This window comes from Somniosus microcephalus, chromosome 14 (assembly GCF_052327205.1).
Source record: "Somniosus microcephalus isolate GS21.2 chromosome 14, FLI_Smic_1.0, whole genome shotgun sequence".
Taxonomy (NCBI): domain Eukaryota; kingdom Metazoa; phylum Chordata; class Chondrichthyes; order Squaliformes; family Somniosidae; genus Somniosus; species Somniosus microcephalus.
Genome location: NC_141000.1, coordinates 47172066 through 47190753, shown reverse-complemented (window position 1 = coordinate 47190753; position 18688 = coordinate 47172066). Strand labels below are relative to the sequence as shown.

General features: G+C 46.5%; 1 protein-coding gene across 8 annotated transcripts in view; it reads right to left on the bottom strand.

Annotated features, from left to right (window-relative positions):
- Window positions 1-18688, bottom strand: part of dmd (dystrophin) — a 2562635-nt gene that overhangs the window by 1573138 nt on the left and 970809 nt on the right. For all 8 annotated transcript variants that reach the window (XM_086007360.1, XM_086007362.1, XM_086007361.1 and 5 more), the window contains one exon: window positions 3591-3757. In XM_086007360.1, the coding sequence (XP_085863486.1) occupies window positions 3591-3757 (167 nt within the window). The remainder of the gene's footprint in view (window positions 1-3590; window positions 3758-18688) is intronic.

The following is an 18688-nucleotide window of genomic DNA, read 5'->3' as shown; positions in this document are numbered from 1 at the left end:
CCTCACAGCGCCAGAGACCCGGGTTCGAATCCGGCCTCGGGCGACTGTCTGTGTGGAGTTTGCACATTCTCCCCGTGTTTGCGTGGGTTTTCTCCGGGTGCTCCGGTTTCCTCCCACAGTCCAAAGATGTGTGGGTTAGGTTGAATGGCTATGATAAATTGACCCTTAGTGTTAGGGGGGATTAAATACGTGGGGTTACGGGGATAGGGTGGGATATGTGTTGGTGTAGGGGTTACGGGGATCGGGTGGGATATGTGTCGGTGCAGGCTCGATGGGCCGAAATGGCCTCTATCTGCACTGTGGGATTTCTGTGATTTCTGTGATTTCTGTGATATCCTAGTCAGATGGTATGTGACTTAGAGGGGAACTCGGAGGAAAAGATGTTCCCACAACAGTGCAGCTCTTGCCCTTCTCGCTGGTAGAGGTTGTAGGGGAGGGAAGTGCTGTTGAAATAACCTTGCTGAGTTCCTGCATGGCATCCTGTAGATAGCACAGACTGCAGCCACAGTGCACTGGTGATGGAGAGCAGATATTGAGTCCAGTATCAGGGTCGATTAAGCAAACGGTCTACCAAGGATGGTGTTGCGCTTGGAATGATGTTGCAGCTGTACCCTTCCAAATGAGTGGAAAGTATTCCATCACCTGCCTATCTTGAGCCTAGTAGATGGCAGAAAAGCTTTGAGGGGTGAGGAGTTCATCAGAGTACCAAGCTTTTGCCCAACTCTTGTAGCTATGGTGTTGATATGGCCTTTCCAGTTAAACGTTTGAGCAATGGTGACCCCAAAATGTTGATGATGCAGTTTTCTGCATAGTGGTGGCATAAAAGGTCATGGGGAGATGGTGGGACTTTCTCTTGTTCAAGATGGTTGAATGTTACCGGCCACCTGTCATCACAAGCCTGGTAAGGGCAGCTTCATTATCAGAGCATTTGTGATTGAAGCTGTGGAACCATCAGCCCAACTCCTGACTTAACTTCCAAGTTACACCAGCACCTTCACGTTCAAACACAAGTAAAGCCTACTTTGTACTGATGCAAAAGCAGTAGTGTAACAACATTGTTAAGATATGAAGCATTCTACCTCTCTCTGCAGCTTCCTTAATAATGCACCTGGCTTGCTGCAAAAATCAATTAATCTACATTTTCAATGCTAAATGTTATACAATGTGAAGCAGTTAGAATCATCGAATCTTACAGCACAGAAGGAGGCCATTCAGCCACAAGAAAGAGAAGGCCAATTTAGTCCCACACCTTAGCTTTCCCCCCACAGCCCTGTAAATTAGTCCTCTTCAAGTACATGTCCAATTACCTTTTAAAGTTCATATGGAATCTGATTCCACTACCCTTTCAGGCAGTGTGTTCCAGATCTTAATAACCCTCTGTGAGAAGAAATTTTTCCTAATTTCCCCTCTAGTTCTTTTAAAATTACTTTAAATCTATGACCTCTGGTTACCAACCCACTTGCCAGAGGAAATAGTTTTTCCCTATTTGCTCTATCAAAACCCCTCATAATTTTGAATACCACTATTAGGTCTCTAAGGAGAACGATACCAGCTTCTCCAATCTCTCCACATAACTGAACTCCCTCATCCCTGGTATCCTCCTAGTAAACCTCCTCTGTACCATCTCCAAGGCATTGACATCCATCCTAAAGTGTGGTGCCCAGAATTATACACAATACTCCAGCTGAGGCCTAACCAGAGATTTACAAGGTTTAGCATGACTTCCTTGTTTTTGCATTCATTGCTCTATTTACAAAGCCAAATATTGCATACACTTTCTTAACCACCTTCTCAACTTGCCTTCAAAGATTTATGAATATGCACCCCGAGCTACCTCTGTTCTTGCACCCCCTCAAAATAGTACCATTTAGATTATACTGCCTCTCCATGTTGTTTCTCCAAAAGTGCATCACTTCACACTTAAATTGTATCTGCCATGTGTCTGCCCATTTCACCAGTCTGTCTTCCTGAAGTCTGCTACCATCATATTCACTACTTACTACATTGCTAAGATTTGTGTCATCCACAAACTTCGAAATTATACCCCTATACCCAAGTCCAGATCATTTATATATAACAAGAAAAGCAATGGTCCTAATAATAACCCCTGGGGGACCCCACTCCATACGTCTCTACAGTCAGAAAAACATCCACTATCCCTTAACCAATTTCATACCTAAGTTACCACCATCCCTTTAATGCCTTGTGCTTCTATTTTCCAAATAAGTCTGTTATGAGGTAATTTATTAAATGCCTTTTGAAAGTAAATATATACAATATCTACTGCACTACCTTTATCAACCTTCTCTGTTACTTCATCAAAGAATTCAATCAGGTTAGTCAGATACGATTTGCCTTTAACAAATCCATGCTTGCCGTTCCTTAATAACCCATGCTTCTCCAAGTAAGAATTAATTTTGTCCTTGACAATGGTCTCTAGTAGTTTTGCCAGCACTAACAATAGACTGATTGGCCTGTAGCTATCAGGTTTATCCTTCTCCCCTTTTTTGAATAAGGGTGAAAAATTTGCAATCCTCCAGTCCGCTGGCACCACTCCAATATCCAAGGATTGAAAGATTGTGGTCAGAGCTTTTGCTATCTCCATCCTAGCTTCCCTCAGCAACCTAGGATGCATCCCATCTGGTGACTTGTTAACTATTTTTATCCGATCCAATATCTCTTCTTCCCCCCTCCTCTACTCTGACATTAAATTCATCCTCTTCTGTTGGGAAGACAGATGCGAAGTACCTATTCAGTACCTCCATCATGCCCTCTGTCTCCACAAGAAGATTTGCTTTTTGTCCCTAATCAGCCCCACCATTCCTTTAACTATCCTTTTACATTTTATATGTTCATAAAAGATTTTGGGGTTCCCTTTTATGTTACCTGTTAATCTTTTCTCATACTCTCTCTTTGACCTTCTTATATACTTTATCACTTTCCCACTGCACTTCTGCCTGGTTTTCAATTGTATTCTGTACCTGACATAACTATAAAACTATTAAAGTATATGGAAATAAATTATCGCACAGTATTACCTCAACAAAACTATGGTGTAGAAACATGTTCTGACGAAAGGTTTCTTTCCACAGATGCTGCCTAACCTGCTGAGTATTTCCAGCATTTTCTGTTTTTATATTAGTGTAGAAACATGAATGCAATCCCAAAGAGTTAATCGCAATGCCAGTAGTGATGGCACAATATTCTTCTATAAGATTACTTTCCCTGATGCATGTATAAAATAACAATCTGGTTTTACTGATAATAGTTTCAAACACTAGATGGAGATCTGGCTCCTGTTTACTGAAGTACATAGCATACACCTAAGTTTCACTTTATGGGAGCAGGAACAGGTAAGCCTCAAGATACCATGATAAAATAAGTTCAAATTTGTTCTCATTTATTCAGTACAAAGAGTAGGTGTGTCTTCACTGAATGTCATGATTTAAATGACTACCAATGGATATTCCTGGTAAATGTATAAATTACAATTGACAACAGTATTGGTCAGCATGTGACATTACAAGCATTTTACTCCTTTTTCTAACAGTAACATCAACATAATGCTTTTATATTACTCTTTAACTCACCTCTTCCTGAGCTCAGAGTCCAAAAGTACCTGCCTCTTCTTAGGAGGAGGGGGTGGAGGAAGTTCCTCTTTCTGCTTTACCAAAATCTGTTCCTTGGCGGTAACCATGCTTACAGTTTCCATTACGGTGGTTAATGACGTCTGAGTTGAGGTGACAGACTGTGAAACCTGAGGGAAGTATTAAGACAAGAAGTCACAGACTGCTGGGCTGACTTCAATAACAATTGTTTGAAGTCTGAAAAGAAAATACTGAGAGCGACTGCTCCAGTCAGGTCATGATCTGACCTTCACAATACAACAATGTATGATTCTACCAAAGAATGTTAAATCCAATTTGTCCTGTGGCTAAACACTGATTAGAATGAAAAAGGATCTAGCAGCACACATGCAAAATGAAATGTGAGTAAATATATCAATTTAATGGCAAACTCAACAATATTCCTTAATGCACAAATATAGAACATGAGGCCAGCAACACCAGCAGGCCTGTCAAGCCCATCCAGCTCATTCCAACTGAGGTTCTACATAGTGAATTTGCATTACAGTCAGGACATGTCACCCGTGTCAATTCTATGCTCCTTAACTTTGTCCCTAACCAGCACCCCATTCAGCTTCCTGTTGAAACATACAATAATTTTTGCACTCCTTGTGCCTAGAGACAGTTTATTCCACAAATTTAGTACTCTTAATGAGAAATAAATGGTGCTTTAAATCATCTCTGCCTTATAATCAGCTCATATTTTGTATTTTGTGTTTTTTACTCCGACTGAAGACCCTCCAATTTTCACAACAACTTGCATTTATATAGCACCTTTAATGTAAAAACATCTCAAGGCACTTCACAGGAAGGTGCAAGAAAAATAACAGTCAGCCAAGAAGAGAGAGTTTAGGGGGGATGACCAAGATACTTGTTGCAGAGGTGCATTTTTCAGATTGTTTTTGGAGGTGTAACATAGGCTTGGAGGAGATTGCAAAAAAGGGTGAGGCAAAACCATGGAGGGATGAAAGATGAGGACAAGGATTTTAAATTAATGCGTTAGGGATGGGGAGCAAGTACAGGTCAGCGAGAAAGAGTGGCGATTCGAAAATGGGACTTAGTATCACACAGAATATGTGGGGTGGTTTTTCACAAATTGGAGCTTACGGAAGGTCCAGGATGGGACGCCAGCAAAGAGACTGTTGGAATAGTCAAGTTTCAGTGGCAAAGGATAGAGGTGAACAATGTTGCAGAAATGGGAGTAAGCGGCCCTTGTGATGGAAAGGATTTGGGGTCTGAAACTCAGCTTACACTTGAACAGAATGCCAAGGTTGCAAATGGTCTGGTTCAGCTCAAGACAGTGGCCAGGAGGGGAGTAAAATCAGGAACATGGGAACAAAGTTTGTTTTGGGGGGGGGGGTGGTCATCCTCTTCTCAAAGTTGAGTTGGGGAGATATTATGACTCATCTAAGACTATATGACAGCACAGAGGCAGTCAGGGGTCAAGAGATGTGGTGGAGAAGGAGAAGGGGGGTGCGGTGGTCATCAGCATACTGACTGTGCCTCCGGATGATGTTGCCAAAGGTTAGCATGTAGGTAAGGAAGGAATGGAGGCCAAGATTGTTGGAGGACTCTAGAGATGACAGTGCCAGAGAGGGAACAAAAGTTGTTGCTGGAGATGCACTGGCTATATTCAGACAGGTAGGACTGGAACCACATGAGGCCAATACCACAGAACAATGGGGAAGGTGATAAATGAGGATAGCGTGGTCATCTGTGTTGAATGCTGCAGAGAGAGATAATGCATCAGGGTTGTAAGTACAAAGGATTTTGTTTTGTCATTTGGGTTAAGGCCATTTCACTTTGGGAAGGGTGGAAGCTGGACTGGAGGAATTTGAAGACCGTTTTGGGGAGGTGTGCACAGAGCTGGGGGGGCAATGATATCCTCAAGGACCTTAAAAGAGAGGTTGGAGATGGGGCAGCAGTTGGTGAGGACAAAAGGGTCAGGGGCATGTTTTGAAGGAGAGGGGGACACTGCCTGAAAGGAGGGAACTGTTTACAAGGTAATTCCACAATGGGAGTCAGGAAAAGGGGCTGGGAGTCTGGAGTTGAGTGGGAGCAGGAAGTAAGTCTCGTGGAAGAGGCGAACTTGAAGAGTGCAAGAGGAGATAGGTGAAAAACTGCAGAAAGATAGGGATTCAGGACCAAGGTGGGTGGAAAATTGAGGGGAATGGCAGGTGCCTGGGGCTGAAAGGAATTGATAGGTGCAATAGAGATAGTTAGAGCAATGATTTCAATCTTATGATTAAAAAAACCCATGAGCTCATTGTACTTGGATTTTGAGGTGAGGTGGTGATGGAGCACTGATTTTTGTCCTCCTTGATGACCTGTGAGCAGTTTTGGCTGAGGGTAGCAAAGCAGAGTAGAGCTTTTAAGTAGTCATGCCAGATCTGGAGAGGTCATGTTTAATCTCTCATAATTTTAAATACTTGAATCATGTTGTGTCCTTGAATTTTTATGTTCTAGTGACAATACAGTAAGCTCCATGAGCCAATTCTCATGCATCATTCTTGTTGACCTTCTTTGTGCACTTGATTGTTTTTGGTATGACGAATGCAAGTACTCTAAATATGGTCTCACTGATGCATTAAGAGAGTTTCAATTCCCTGTATCTCCATTCTATTCACCATTACAATCATAGCCTTGCATTATGAACATGTTTTCAATAACTGGTCAACTATCATGCCCAAGTATTTCACTTGTTCCTCATTCTGTGCTCAGTTTGTGAAAATAACTGTACAATCATGCAAAATTGAACAGCTCACCTTTTTGTTAAATAATAGTTCCTCATTACCGATACCTTCTCACAAAAAAACCCACCAAGCTCCCCTTGGATTGGTTGATGGACAGAAAACAGAGAGTGGGAATAAGCGGGTCATTTTCGGGTTGGCAGTCTGTAACTAGTGGGGTACCACGAGGATCAGTGCTTGGGCCTCAGCTATTCACAATCTATATCAATGATTTGGATGAGATGACCAAATGTAATATATCCAAGCTTGCTGATGATACAAAGCTAGGTGGGAATGTAAGTTGTGAGGAGGATGCAAAGAGGCTTCAAGGGGATATAGACAGGCTAAGTGAGTGGGCAAGGACATGGCGAATGGAAAATACTGTGGAGAAATGTGAAGTTATCCACTTTGGTAAGAAAAATAGAAAAGCAGAGTATTTTTTAAATGGAGAGAGATTGGGAAATGTTGGTGTTCAGAGGGACCTGGGTGTCCTTGTACACGAATCACTGAAAGTTAACATGCAGGTACAGTAAGTAATTAAGAAAGCAAATGGTATGTTGGCCTTTATTACAAGAGGATTTGAGTATAAGAGTAAAGACGTCTTACTGCAATTACATAGGGCCCTGGTGAGACCACACCTGGAGTATTATGTACAGTTTTGGTCTCCTTACCTAAGGAAGGATATACTTGCCATAGAGGGAGTGCAACGAAGGTTCACCAGACTGATTCCTGGGATGGGGGGATTGTCCTATGAGGAGAGATTGAGTAGGCTAGGCCTATATTCTCTAGAATTTAGAAGAATGAGAGGTGATCTCATTGAAACATACAAAATTCTTACAGGGCTTGACAGGGTAGATGCAGAAAGGATGTTTCCCCTGGCTGGGGAGTCTAGAACCAGGGGTCACAGTCTCAGAATAATGGGTCGGCCATTTAAGACCGAGATGAGAAGAAATTTCTTCACCCAGAGGGTGGTGAATCTTTGGAATTCTCTACTCCAGAGGGCTGTGGAGGCTCAGTCGTTGAGTATATTCAAGACAGAGATCAATAGATTTTTGAATATTAAGGGAATTAAGGGATATGGGGATAGTGCAGGAAAGTAGAGTGAGGTAAAAGGTCAGCCATGATCTTATTGAATGGCGGAACAGGCTTGAGGGGCCAAATGACCTACTCCTGCTCCTAATTCTTATGTTCGTGATAATTTAAATATTGTGAAAAACAAATATCCCTACTTTTTAGTGCCAGCTTGGCTCAGTGATAACACCCTCAACTCTGAGTAAGAGTGCGAGTGCTGCAGATGAGACGTTAAATCAAGGCCCTGTCTGTCGGTTCAGGTAAACATAAAGGATCCCATGGCAGTATTCAAATAAGAGCTGGGAGTTCTCCAAAAGTCTAGGCAGACAATCTTTCCTCAAACAATGCCACCCAAAATTTTAATTTACTAGACATGCTCTGTTTATGGTATCTTGCTTTGTGCAAACTGGCTGCCACATTATTCAAAATAAAAACAGTGACTTGGCTTCAACAGTAATTCACTGGATGTAAATTGCTTTTGGATGTCCCGAGGACATAATAAGGTCCTATATAAATGCAAGTTCATTCTTTAATGACTTTTAACACTTGGTCGAATGAATTTCAATACTCAAAGTGCAGGATTATTTCCCAACTTCCAGCATCTGCTTCATTTGTAGAAAATACAAAAATCTTTCTGAATCATCCAAAAAAAAGAGGGATACAGACTTATATATTGTTAACTGCGTTCTTCTCAACATTCCCTGGCCCAGATGAATGGATGGAAAATACTGGCAGGCACTGAGACTACATAAATACATTAATTTACACAGGCACATATGATGCTATCAAAGTGCTATTGTTAATATTTAATAACATTGCTTTCTTCACTCATCTTAGCAAGTCCAATAAGGATACTGCAGCTGCTCCTCATCTACCAATATCTGTTGGCTTAATCATAGAATCACACATAAGATTTCTAAAGTAAAATGAAAAACCGGCAATGAAACAGCAAAACAAATTGTAATATCTTCTGTGATACTCTGAAGGTTTTTTTCCCCTTGCATGTGTTTTCCAAGCGTTAGCTAATCAAGCAGCATTAAGGCCCCACCAGGAACAAAAGTCAACAAGCACATAAATGACAGGCATTTTAAGGGTTATATATGTTTACTGTATTTCACATGCAATTTTTAATATAAACCTGTTTATCTGCTAAACTGCAGAAACTATCTGTGACAACTGTGGTTGCATTTATAGATGTCTCAAGATAAATCCAATTTATAAAGATTACTAGCTGAAGTGCCCGGCGGTGCCGAGGCTTTTTCGAGGGCATGTTGTTGTTGGAAGAGAGAGAGAGAGCGACTGGGGGGAAGAGAGAGAGCGACTGGGGGGAAGAGAGAGAGCGACTGGGGGGAAGAGAGGGAGGGGAGGGGAAGAGAGGGAGGGGAGGGGGGGGAAGGGAGGGCGGGGGGAAGGGAGGGGGGAAGGGAGGGCGGGGGGGAAAAAGGGGGGGAGGGGAGGGGGGTGGGGGGAAGGGAGGGCGGGGGGGAGGAAGGGAGGGCGGGGGGCCCCCCCCGAGGGTTGCGGCCCCCCCCCGAGGGTCGCGGCCCCCCCCCCCGAGGGTCGCGCCCCCCCCGAGGGTCGGCCCCCCCCCCGCCCCCCCGAGGTGAAAACCGCCGATTGCGCGCGCAGCAGGAGCTGAGACGCGGCGTCTCTCTCTGGCTCGGCCGGCGGGCCCGGTTGCCAGGATAACCGTGACGCTGACCAAGCCCCGCCCCCCGGCCGAGCCAGAGAGAGAGACGCCGCGTCTCAGCTGCTCCTGCTGCGCGCGCGGCCCCCCCCCCCCCGAGGGTCGCGGGCCCCCCCCCCCCCCCGAGTGTCGCGGCCCCCCCGCCCCGAGGTGAAGACCGCCGATTGCGGCTGTGCGAGACGGCCGGCGGGCCCAGTTGCCAGGGTAACGCTGGACGCTCAGCAAGCCCCGCCCCCCGGCCGATCCAGAGAGAGATGCCACGTCTCAGCTCCTGCTGCGCGTGCACCCTAGCGGCGCTGGGCTGAGGCTCGGCCCTCCAGCCTTCGAGTGGGGCCGGGAGGTGCCTAGCTCGGGCGTGGGTGCAGAGGAGACGCCGAGGCTTCTAGGCCTACCTGGAAAAACGGGGAAAGGTAGGAAAATTAATGAGATTAGATAAGTTAATTACTTTCTAAATCATTTTTTTTTTTAAAACAGTATGGCCTAGAAATTCACTGGCCTTAGCGCCGCTTTTGAGGCGCTAGAGGGCCTAGCGGCGAAGTTATGGCCAGTTTTGAAATTGACAGGGGCCCTAAATCGGCGTTAGGCCGGTAGCGCTGCGCCGGCACCGATGACGTCATCGGTGTGCGCAACGTCCCGGTTGCCATGGTAACCCGCCCGAACTCGGAAATTGAGTTGCGGCCGCCTCGCCCGTGGCAGCCGCAAGCAACGTTCTGGCAGAGGTGCCTTACAGAACGTTGCGCCGGCGCATTAAAGGCCCCGCGGCGGCCGGCCGCTTTCCCGCCGCCCGCCTGGCCGCAGCTCCCTCCCCGGACTTCCCCGCCCCCCCCGGAACAGAAGCAAGCCCGGCACTTGTCCGAGGTGCCGGGCTCATTTTTAAAAAGATTATCGCGGGCCGCGGCCGGGTGCAGGCAGCTCCTCCTTAAGGGAAGGAGGAGGCCTGCACTTCCCGAACCTGCCGCACCGCAGCGGGCGCCGCAGCGCCGGAATAGCGCCGAAATTCAGCGCATAGCGCCAGTTTTCAGGCGCTAACAGCTTTCAGCAGCGCCGGCAGCCGTTTGGGCGCAGAAGTAGTGAATTTTTGGCCCGCCCAGCGCGACTTAGCTCCGGCACTAACTTCCGGCGCTAAAGCCGTCGCTGCGCCAAAACCCAATTTCTAGGCCTATGTGTTTTAAAAGCAACGTTTTTTTTTTAAGACGCAGAAAGCGGGAAAAAGAAAGGAAAAGTTTGGAATCAAGATGGCGGCGACTCACCTCGGTTCAGAAGGATAAGGCCCGGCCACACACGCACCGATTGGTCGAGCTCGAGGTCACTCTGTCGCTAATGAGTGGATAATGAGATGCTAATGAGCGGAATGTTAAGGTTTTTGGGATACGGCGGGCGCGATTTTAGCCCGGCCGAAACGTAAATATGCTTAAAACCGTCTCGGAAGCGTAAGCTTTCTTTGGAGGTAACGCGCGCGTAGGTATGCCCTGTAACTTTCGAGCGCATACCCGACAGACGCACACGCGATGACAGACAGAATGACAGACAGACAGACAGAAGTACCGATTTATTTATATATATAGATGAATGGCACATTAAGAATGCCACTTGCTTGGTTACCATTTTATTTTAATTTCCTCTGTATATGAGAGGAAGAGACGAGCAGGGTTATATAAAGCAGTAAAACTGTTTATCACTGCTCTAGGGGCAGTAATATGACATTTAAAAATGACAGATTCAGCTCCCCAAAATAGCAACAATGTCAAGCTCAAAACGTGATTAAAACTATAGCACCAGTACAGTAATTGATTAGTCTTTATTACAGTGGGTTTGACAGAATCTAATCCTGTAAATTTTTCAAAGAACGTTATCGACCAGCTAACTTTATGAATCATGAAAAAGCTGTCAAATTGAAAATTATGCCCGAAATCCTTTTAAATGCAGTTAGGGGACAAAACAGAAAAGCAATTTTTATGCAGCTTTACAAAGGAGGTGTCATGAGTGATGTCACAGCCTGGGTATAATTGATTAAAATGTGTTATATATACCAAAAATGGACTGGAGCAGATTTATTTCTTTTGGGAATCATGGATACAGTATCGTCATTTCGCAATATAACTGAGCAAACTGTCCACATATGCAATTAAAGGAAATAGAAAGAAATTGTGAATTTGGTTAATTAAAACTGCAGATTTCAAATGCATTCTAAACTACATTTAATTGTGCTTTATCGAGAAAGCATTTTCCACGTCAGGCCCCATCATTCTACTAAATAGGAGCCCTTCTATCTGTGAATTAGATTTGTGGCACATAAAACACACACAAAATAGTCGAGACAAGTAAGGTATCTTAAATGGGTAGCACAATCCTTTGTAACCCAAAATAACCCGGCAAATTAAACACAAGACAGGTTTCCTTAAAACAAATAGCCATCTTCATAAATTTGCATACAAGACTCTCCAATATATTGTATAACAACCTTGGATTAAGATGAGCAGTTTATGGTTCTGTCAGAAATAAGTAACAGATCAGCCGCTCATTATAGATCCCACGCGATTTCCCTTTCCTGTTTTGAGCACCCGCCGAACTTCAATTGTTATAAATGGAAGCTCGCTGCAGTTCATAAAAAGCAGTCCAAAGAAAAATAAAGTTCTCCTCGTATGTATGATGTTCTTCTCTGCATTCCACAATATAATGGTATCCTGCTGTGGCACACACCAGGTATCTGCAATCAGGGAGGCCAGTGGTAGAACAGACACTCTGTTCACATACAGTACATGCATTTTCCAGCAGGGGTTACCGGATAGAGGAGCCTTGCCTGAATTTCCCCCCACTTTTGTTCAGCAGTGCTGAGGTCAATGGTAGCATCCCCCTCCCCCACTAGAACCTCAATTCAAATCAGTTAATTAGACATAGATCAGAAATTAGACCTGGAACTTTCTTGGCCTAATATCACTGTTGAATGGTGTATTTTCTCACTAAGCCATCGGGGTCTATAAAATGGTAACTCTATGATGCTACGCAATCCTTACCTCAGGTTGACTTTTAGAAATATAATATAATAGATTAGGAAAAAGCTCAAAGGGTGTTAACAGTCACATTAACAAACTGTCTGTTTCATGCTGCTACATCAGACCCGGCCAAACAACCCTCAAGCCCCACTCAGCTAATTCAGACACTGCTCTGAACTGAAGTCATATGGGGTGTCCTAATTTACTGCAAATCCCCTTCCGTCAAAAGTAATGACACCAAGATGAGTAATCAGCTGTAAGGATAGATACTCGGGTATAAATGAAATTAATTTTATTCTACTGCACAGGTCATTTCACTGCTTAGAGCATCACTCTTTGTACATGTGAAAAAGCAAAATATGGATCTTTTGAAACATGAGGTAAGATTTAACAAATTGCACTTTAGAGGTATTTATACTGCGCTGTGGTTTAGGTCCGCAGTGTCACTGTAGACAACTTTCCATGGCGAGATACCAATAGCACCAACATGAAACAGAGCCACAGGACCAACTCTATCCTCTCTGTTATCTCAGAGACACAGAGGCCACTAAATCGATAGCCCCCAAAAACGGGCACGGGGATCACGATGCGCAATTAACCCGCGCCCGTTGCTTCCGATGCAGGAAGCATGCCAACTTTGTGCTGCCTGCTCATTTAAGTGATTTTAGCGTCCAGCCAGTGCTAACTGTGCAGGCCATTGGCTGGGCGCATCTGCAGGGCGCAATTGTCATGAGAGGCTAGCACCAGTTAAAGCTAGCCTGCACTGTTTAAAGCCAGTCTGCGCCTCTTAAAGGGGGAGGTGCATTGTATCTGCAGCAGGTTCTGGGAGTTGTGGTTGTTGAGATTCTGACCTAGGAAAGAGTGAGGAATGGCACAATGGAGGAGAAAGCGGACTCCAAGGTTCTCGGACGCTGCACTAGAGGTCTTGGTAGAGGAGGTGGAGAGGAGGAGAGATGTCCTGTACTTGCAGGGGAAGGAGGCTCTGCAGACACACGATCAGAAGGCAGTGGGAGCAGATTGCCGTGGAGGTCAATGTCAGGAGTCATGCCCCAAGGATATGGATGCAGTTCCGCAAGAAGTTCAATGATCTCACATGAGTTGTCAAGGTCAGTGAGTACATCTTCAAATGCCATATCCTACCAACTGCACCAGTAGCCTCAGACACTCCTCAATTCACCACACCCCCATCACTCACCTACCAAATGTAGTGTCCGTGTGTAGATAAAGACACTGAAGACAGGAGTTGGTTCATAGGTATTTACTAAGCAAGTCTGGGGGGGGTTTCTAAAGGATATACACAATACACAGGCTTATATAGCCCAAGTGGCAATTACCGGCATTACGCACACCTGGGGCTCTTAAAGGCACATACACCATAATTGCTCTTAAAGGCACATACACCACACCAACAATCTCTATCAATCAGGCCGTATACCTAACATTCATAGCTTCACCTCACCCTCATACACTTAGCACTGCTGCAAGCCCACACCCACATCTCACAGCTTGCACACACTGCCAGCTATTCAACCATGACAGTCACATCACCCAAACAGATTGCACGACGCTCACTGACACACTTCCCTCTCTTTTTCAGGACAAGGTGGCGCACAACCAGAGGACACAGCAGCTAATCGGAGGGTGAAAGGCATGCCTGTATGTCCTAACCACCATGGGGGAGACGCTGCTGGCCATTATTGGGATCAACATTGCTGAGCCAGTGGCCAGCGGTGGGGCTGAAACCATGGAAGATAGCAGTATCCTCATATCTAATCTCCTTCGCTCATCCCACTTCCCCCTCATCCCACAATCTCTTCTGATTTACAAGCTGCAGATGGTGTAAGCATGCACCTCTTACTTTCCCTCTGCTCCCCTCACCACAACCCTACCTTGTGCCTTTCTTCTTTCAGATACCCAAGAACTGCAACCTGGCCAGGCAGTGGAGGAAGAGCAAGAAGACAGTGATGAGGAAGATGCACAGTCACTTGATTTCACACTCACAGCCACCAGCTCAGACACTGACACTGTGCATAATCTAGAGGAGAGCGCTGAGGCGGGATCTGGACATGTTGAGACACTGAGCATGAGTGGCTGCAGCCAGGGGAGGGGGGCAAGGATAGCGCCGGTGCCAGCTTGCCAGAGCATGAGGTCACACACGAGTTCGTCTGCAGAGGACTCAGATGAGCACTTCGATGGGGTGGGCTACAGAAGAAGGTTGATGGATATTGCACAATGAAATGCTTGGTGCATTGGGAAGCCTGCGTGCAATGTTAAGGAGCATGGAGGAGTCCGGCACCAACTTGGCACAGGGCTTTGCGCAGAGCTTGGAGCCCATCCTTTCCAGCATGGAAGTGGTGGCCAACTCCATTAGCACACTTGTGAACCCAACCATCTTGTAGTGTCTGATGGCCGATGTCTCAGCTTCTATTGCAACACAAGCAGAAGCCACCCAACGCCTGGGTGCTGCAGTGGAAGCTCAGATGCTGTCATGCAGGCACTGACTGCTGCCATCATGGCTGTGGATACCAGTGTTCAAAAGGACTTGCAGGGTGTCACAGCAGTCCAGCAATCTGTCCGCCAACAGATTATTGGGATTGCTGAGGCGCTGCCCCAGGGAGTGGAAGTGGCTCCAGGGAACATAAGCCTGCCATCCTCACTCAGGATGACAGCATTCATCCCCCCACCACTGCCAGAGCTCAGACTGCTGCCGCACATGCCAAAATGGAGTAATCCACAGCCAGGCCTTCTAGGCCCAGAGCTGCTCGAGGTCGTCCTCCAAGGCCATCTGCAGTCTCCTCCACTGAAAGTCAGCAGCCTTCCACCAGCCATGCTGCAGCCACTGGGGTAGCATTTCATAGGCGCACTAGGACAGGCAAAGGCACACGGAAGACAGGCACAAAAGGAATGCACAAGGGTGATTAGTTGACTTTCGTATGCAATATGGCATGATTTCATTCATAAACCTGGTTTGGAATGTTTATTTTGTGTTGGCTTTTATTTTTGCATTGTGGCCAAGCAGACGTTGTGCTGGTCAGTGACAGAGGGAAGGTGTGGGACTGTTGGTGAATGGGGAACTGGGTTGTGGTTGCTCATATCGCACTCAGATGAGTTACTCACGGACAGCCCGGGCAGAAAGGGTGCTGTCTAGGTTTCCTCCTCCCTTCTTCCTCCTCCTCCTCCTCAGCTGATCACTGTATGGCTGGTGGCAAGGGCTGTGCCCTCATGATGGCGACTTTGTGCAGCATGCAGCAGACCACCACGAATCTTGACACCCGCTCTGCCAAGTACTGCAGGGCTCCTCCAGAGCGCTCCAGGCACTGGAAGTGTTGTTTCAGCACAGCAATGGTCTGCTCGATCACATTTTGTGTGGCAGCATGGCTTTCACTGTATGCATGCTGTGCACTGGAGTCATGAGCCATGTTGTCAGCAGATAGCCCGTGTCGCCCAGTAGCCACCTTTTGGTTTGCTGTGGTGGCTGAAATGCAGTTGGCACAGCGGACTGCCTCAGATTGAAGGCATCATGCATGCTGCCAGGATACCGGGCATTGACCTGCATGATTTGCTGCCTATAGTCACACACCAGCTGGACGTTGAGGGAGTGAAATTCCTTTCAGTTCAGGTACATGGCAGAGTTGACATATGGCACCCGCAATGCAATGTGCGTGTAGTCAATGGCACCTTGCACCATTGGGAAACCTGCAATCTTACAAAGTCGCGTGCTCACTCCGCCTGCTGCCCTCTGGCAAGAGGGAATTAAATGTAGTCAGCTCTCTTAGAATAGCGAGCCTCAGTGACCTCCCATACGCAACAGTGGACGGCAAACTGCGAGATGTTGCAAGTATCTCCAGCTCCAGTCTGGAAGAAGCCCGACGCATAAAAGTTCATCGACACGGTCACCTTCACAGCCACTAGCAATGCGGTCCTTGCCCTGCTCTGAGGTTGTAGTTGTAAAGTCCGCGCCTCAATAATACACGGACTTCGGGAGAACAGTTTAACAGGTACTTTACTGAACAAGAGGCAGCTTGAAACTGAAACTACAGAAGCCTGCTAGGGCCTTTTATACAGGGGTGGTCACTGCCGGTACTGCAGTCTAAGACCAGTTATTCCCTTAAAGGTACATACACAACAATTCCTCCCCTTTTAGATAAACAGTACATAACATTCATTTAACAACTAAATAATAACTCATTACAATTACAATTTTCTCAATAATATATACATCAACTGAGATAGTCATTTGAGGCTTCCTGATCCGGACTGGATGGCGCCTTTCTCGAGTATCCTGTTCTGGCGGTGGAGTCAATTCTGGCTCATGGTCATTGGTTGGTTCGTCAGCTTCCAATACCCCTGCTTCTGGAGGTAGACGCAATCTGTACTTCGGGCTCATTACCAGGTGCACATGCTTGTGGTACAGGTTTGGCTTGTTCCTGTGACTCTAGAATCTGGTCAGCATGGCGTCTCACGATGCTCTCTCCAACGTCCACTGTGTACATTAGTGGTCCCTGCTGTGTGCATATCGTGCCTGGCTGCCATTTTTCTGTTCGGTAGTCGCGGGCCAAGACTGGTTGCCCTATCTTGAAGCTCCCGGTTGGCTTCTCATTTATGTGCTGCAACTGTTTATCCTCCACATCTCGTCTTATGTTTGGTTTGAGCAAATCCAAGCGACATCTTAGTCTCCGGTTGAAAAACAGTACGGCTGGAGTTTGGTTGGTTACTGCATGTGTCGCATTCCAGTAAGCAAACAGGAAGTTATCCACCTTGTGTTGCAGTGGTATGTCGTCATTATACATTGCCTTTATGGCCTTTTTAAAGGTCTGAACAAACCGCTCAGCCAATCCATTTGTGGCTGGATGATATGGGGCAGATGTGTAATGTTTCACCCCATTATTCTTCAGGAACCTCCGGAAATCCTCAGACACAAACTGTGGGCCATTGTCGGAACAGATCTGTTCTGGCAACCCATTCCTGGTGAAGGTGGTCCTTAGGACTGCAATAGTTTTCTCCGTGGTGGTGGAGGACATTTTGATGACCTCTGGCCATTTCGAATGGGCGTCCACAGCGATTAGAAACATTGAGTCCATAAATGGACCAGCGAAATCAATGTGTACCCGTTGCCATGGAGATGAGGGCCACTCCCATGGATGTAGCGGGGCCTGTGGTGGAGCGTTTTGGACCTTCTGGCATCCTGTGCATCTCTTGGTCATATCCTCGATTTCTTTATCGATTCCTGGCCACCACACAAACGCCCTGGCTAGGCTCTTCATTTTTACCCCTCCCAGATGACCCTCATGAAGCTCATTGAGTAATCTATCTCTCAACTTGGGTGGAATTACCACTTGGGATCCACACATCAAGGTTCCCCGGCACACTGACAGCTGTTCCCTCCTTGGTGAGAATGCTGGCAACAGTGAGTCGCCATATGCTGGCCATCCCTTCACCGTCAAATCATAGACCCGAGAGAGTGTCAGGTCATTTCGGGTTTCCTTCTCAATACTTGCATTTGTAACAGGCAAACATGCGACTATGGTCGCATGGAATATCTCCACAGGGTCCACTGCAGGTGCTTCTTCCGCCATAGGCAACGGTAGGCGCGACAGCCCATCAGCGTTTCCATGTTGTTTCGTACCTTTGTACTCTATGTCATACTGATGTGCCCCTAGAAAAAGTGACCATCTTTGCAGCCGTTGCGCCGTCATCACCGGAACGCCCTTCTTTGGGTTAAAAATTGAGACCAAGGGTTGATGATCAGTCAGTAGAGTGAATTTCTGCCCGTGCAGATAGTGATTGAACTTCTTCACACCCCACACCAGGCTGAGGGCCTCCCTGTCAATCTGGGCGTAGTTACGCTCGGCTGAGGTTAGCGAGCGCGATGCAAAGGCAATTGGCCTCTCTGAACTGTCACGGAATTTGTGTGACAGCACCGCTCCAATGCCGTAAGGTGACGCATCACATGCCAACCGAATCGGTAGTGTTGGGTTGTAGTGGGCCAATACTTCTTTCGAAGTGATTTGGCATTTACATTCCTGAAAGGCACGCTTACACTCATCACTCCATTTCCATGTTACACCAGTTTGAAGGAGGGCGTTCAGTGGGTGCAGAATTGTAGATAAATTCGGCAAGAACTTATGGTAGTAGTTCACCAACCCGAGGAACGACCTCAGTTGCGACACATTTTCTGGTGCTGGAGCCTTGACTACAGCCTCAATCTTGTCCGGCGACTTATGCAACCCTTCCTCATCAATCATGTGGCCACAATACGAGATTTGTCTCCTGAAGAACTCGCATTTGGGACGGTTGGCTCGTAGCCCATATTCCTGCAATCTCGTGAGCACCTGTTCCAGGTTGGCAAGGTGTTCATTGTCATTTTCGCCCGTAACCAGGATGTCGTCCAAATAACACTGGGTCCCCGGGATCCCTTGCAGGACTTGTTCCATTGCCCTCTGCCACATAGCCAGGGCCGATGCTACCCCAAATACCAGTCGATTGTACTGGTAAAGGCCTTTGTGAGTGTTTATCGTGAGGTATTTCCTAGATGCTTCTTCCACCTCCATTTGTAGATACGCTTGAGCCAGGTCAATCTTT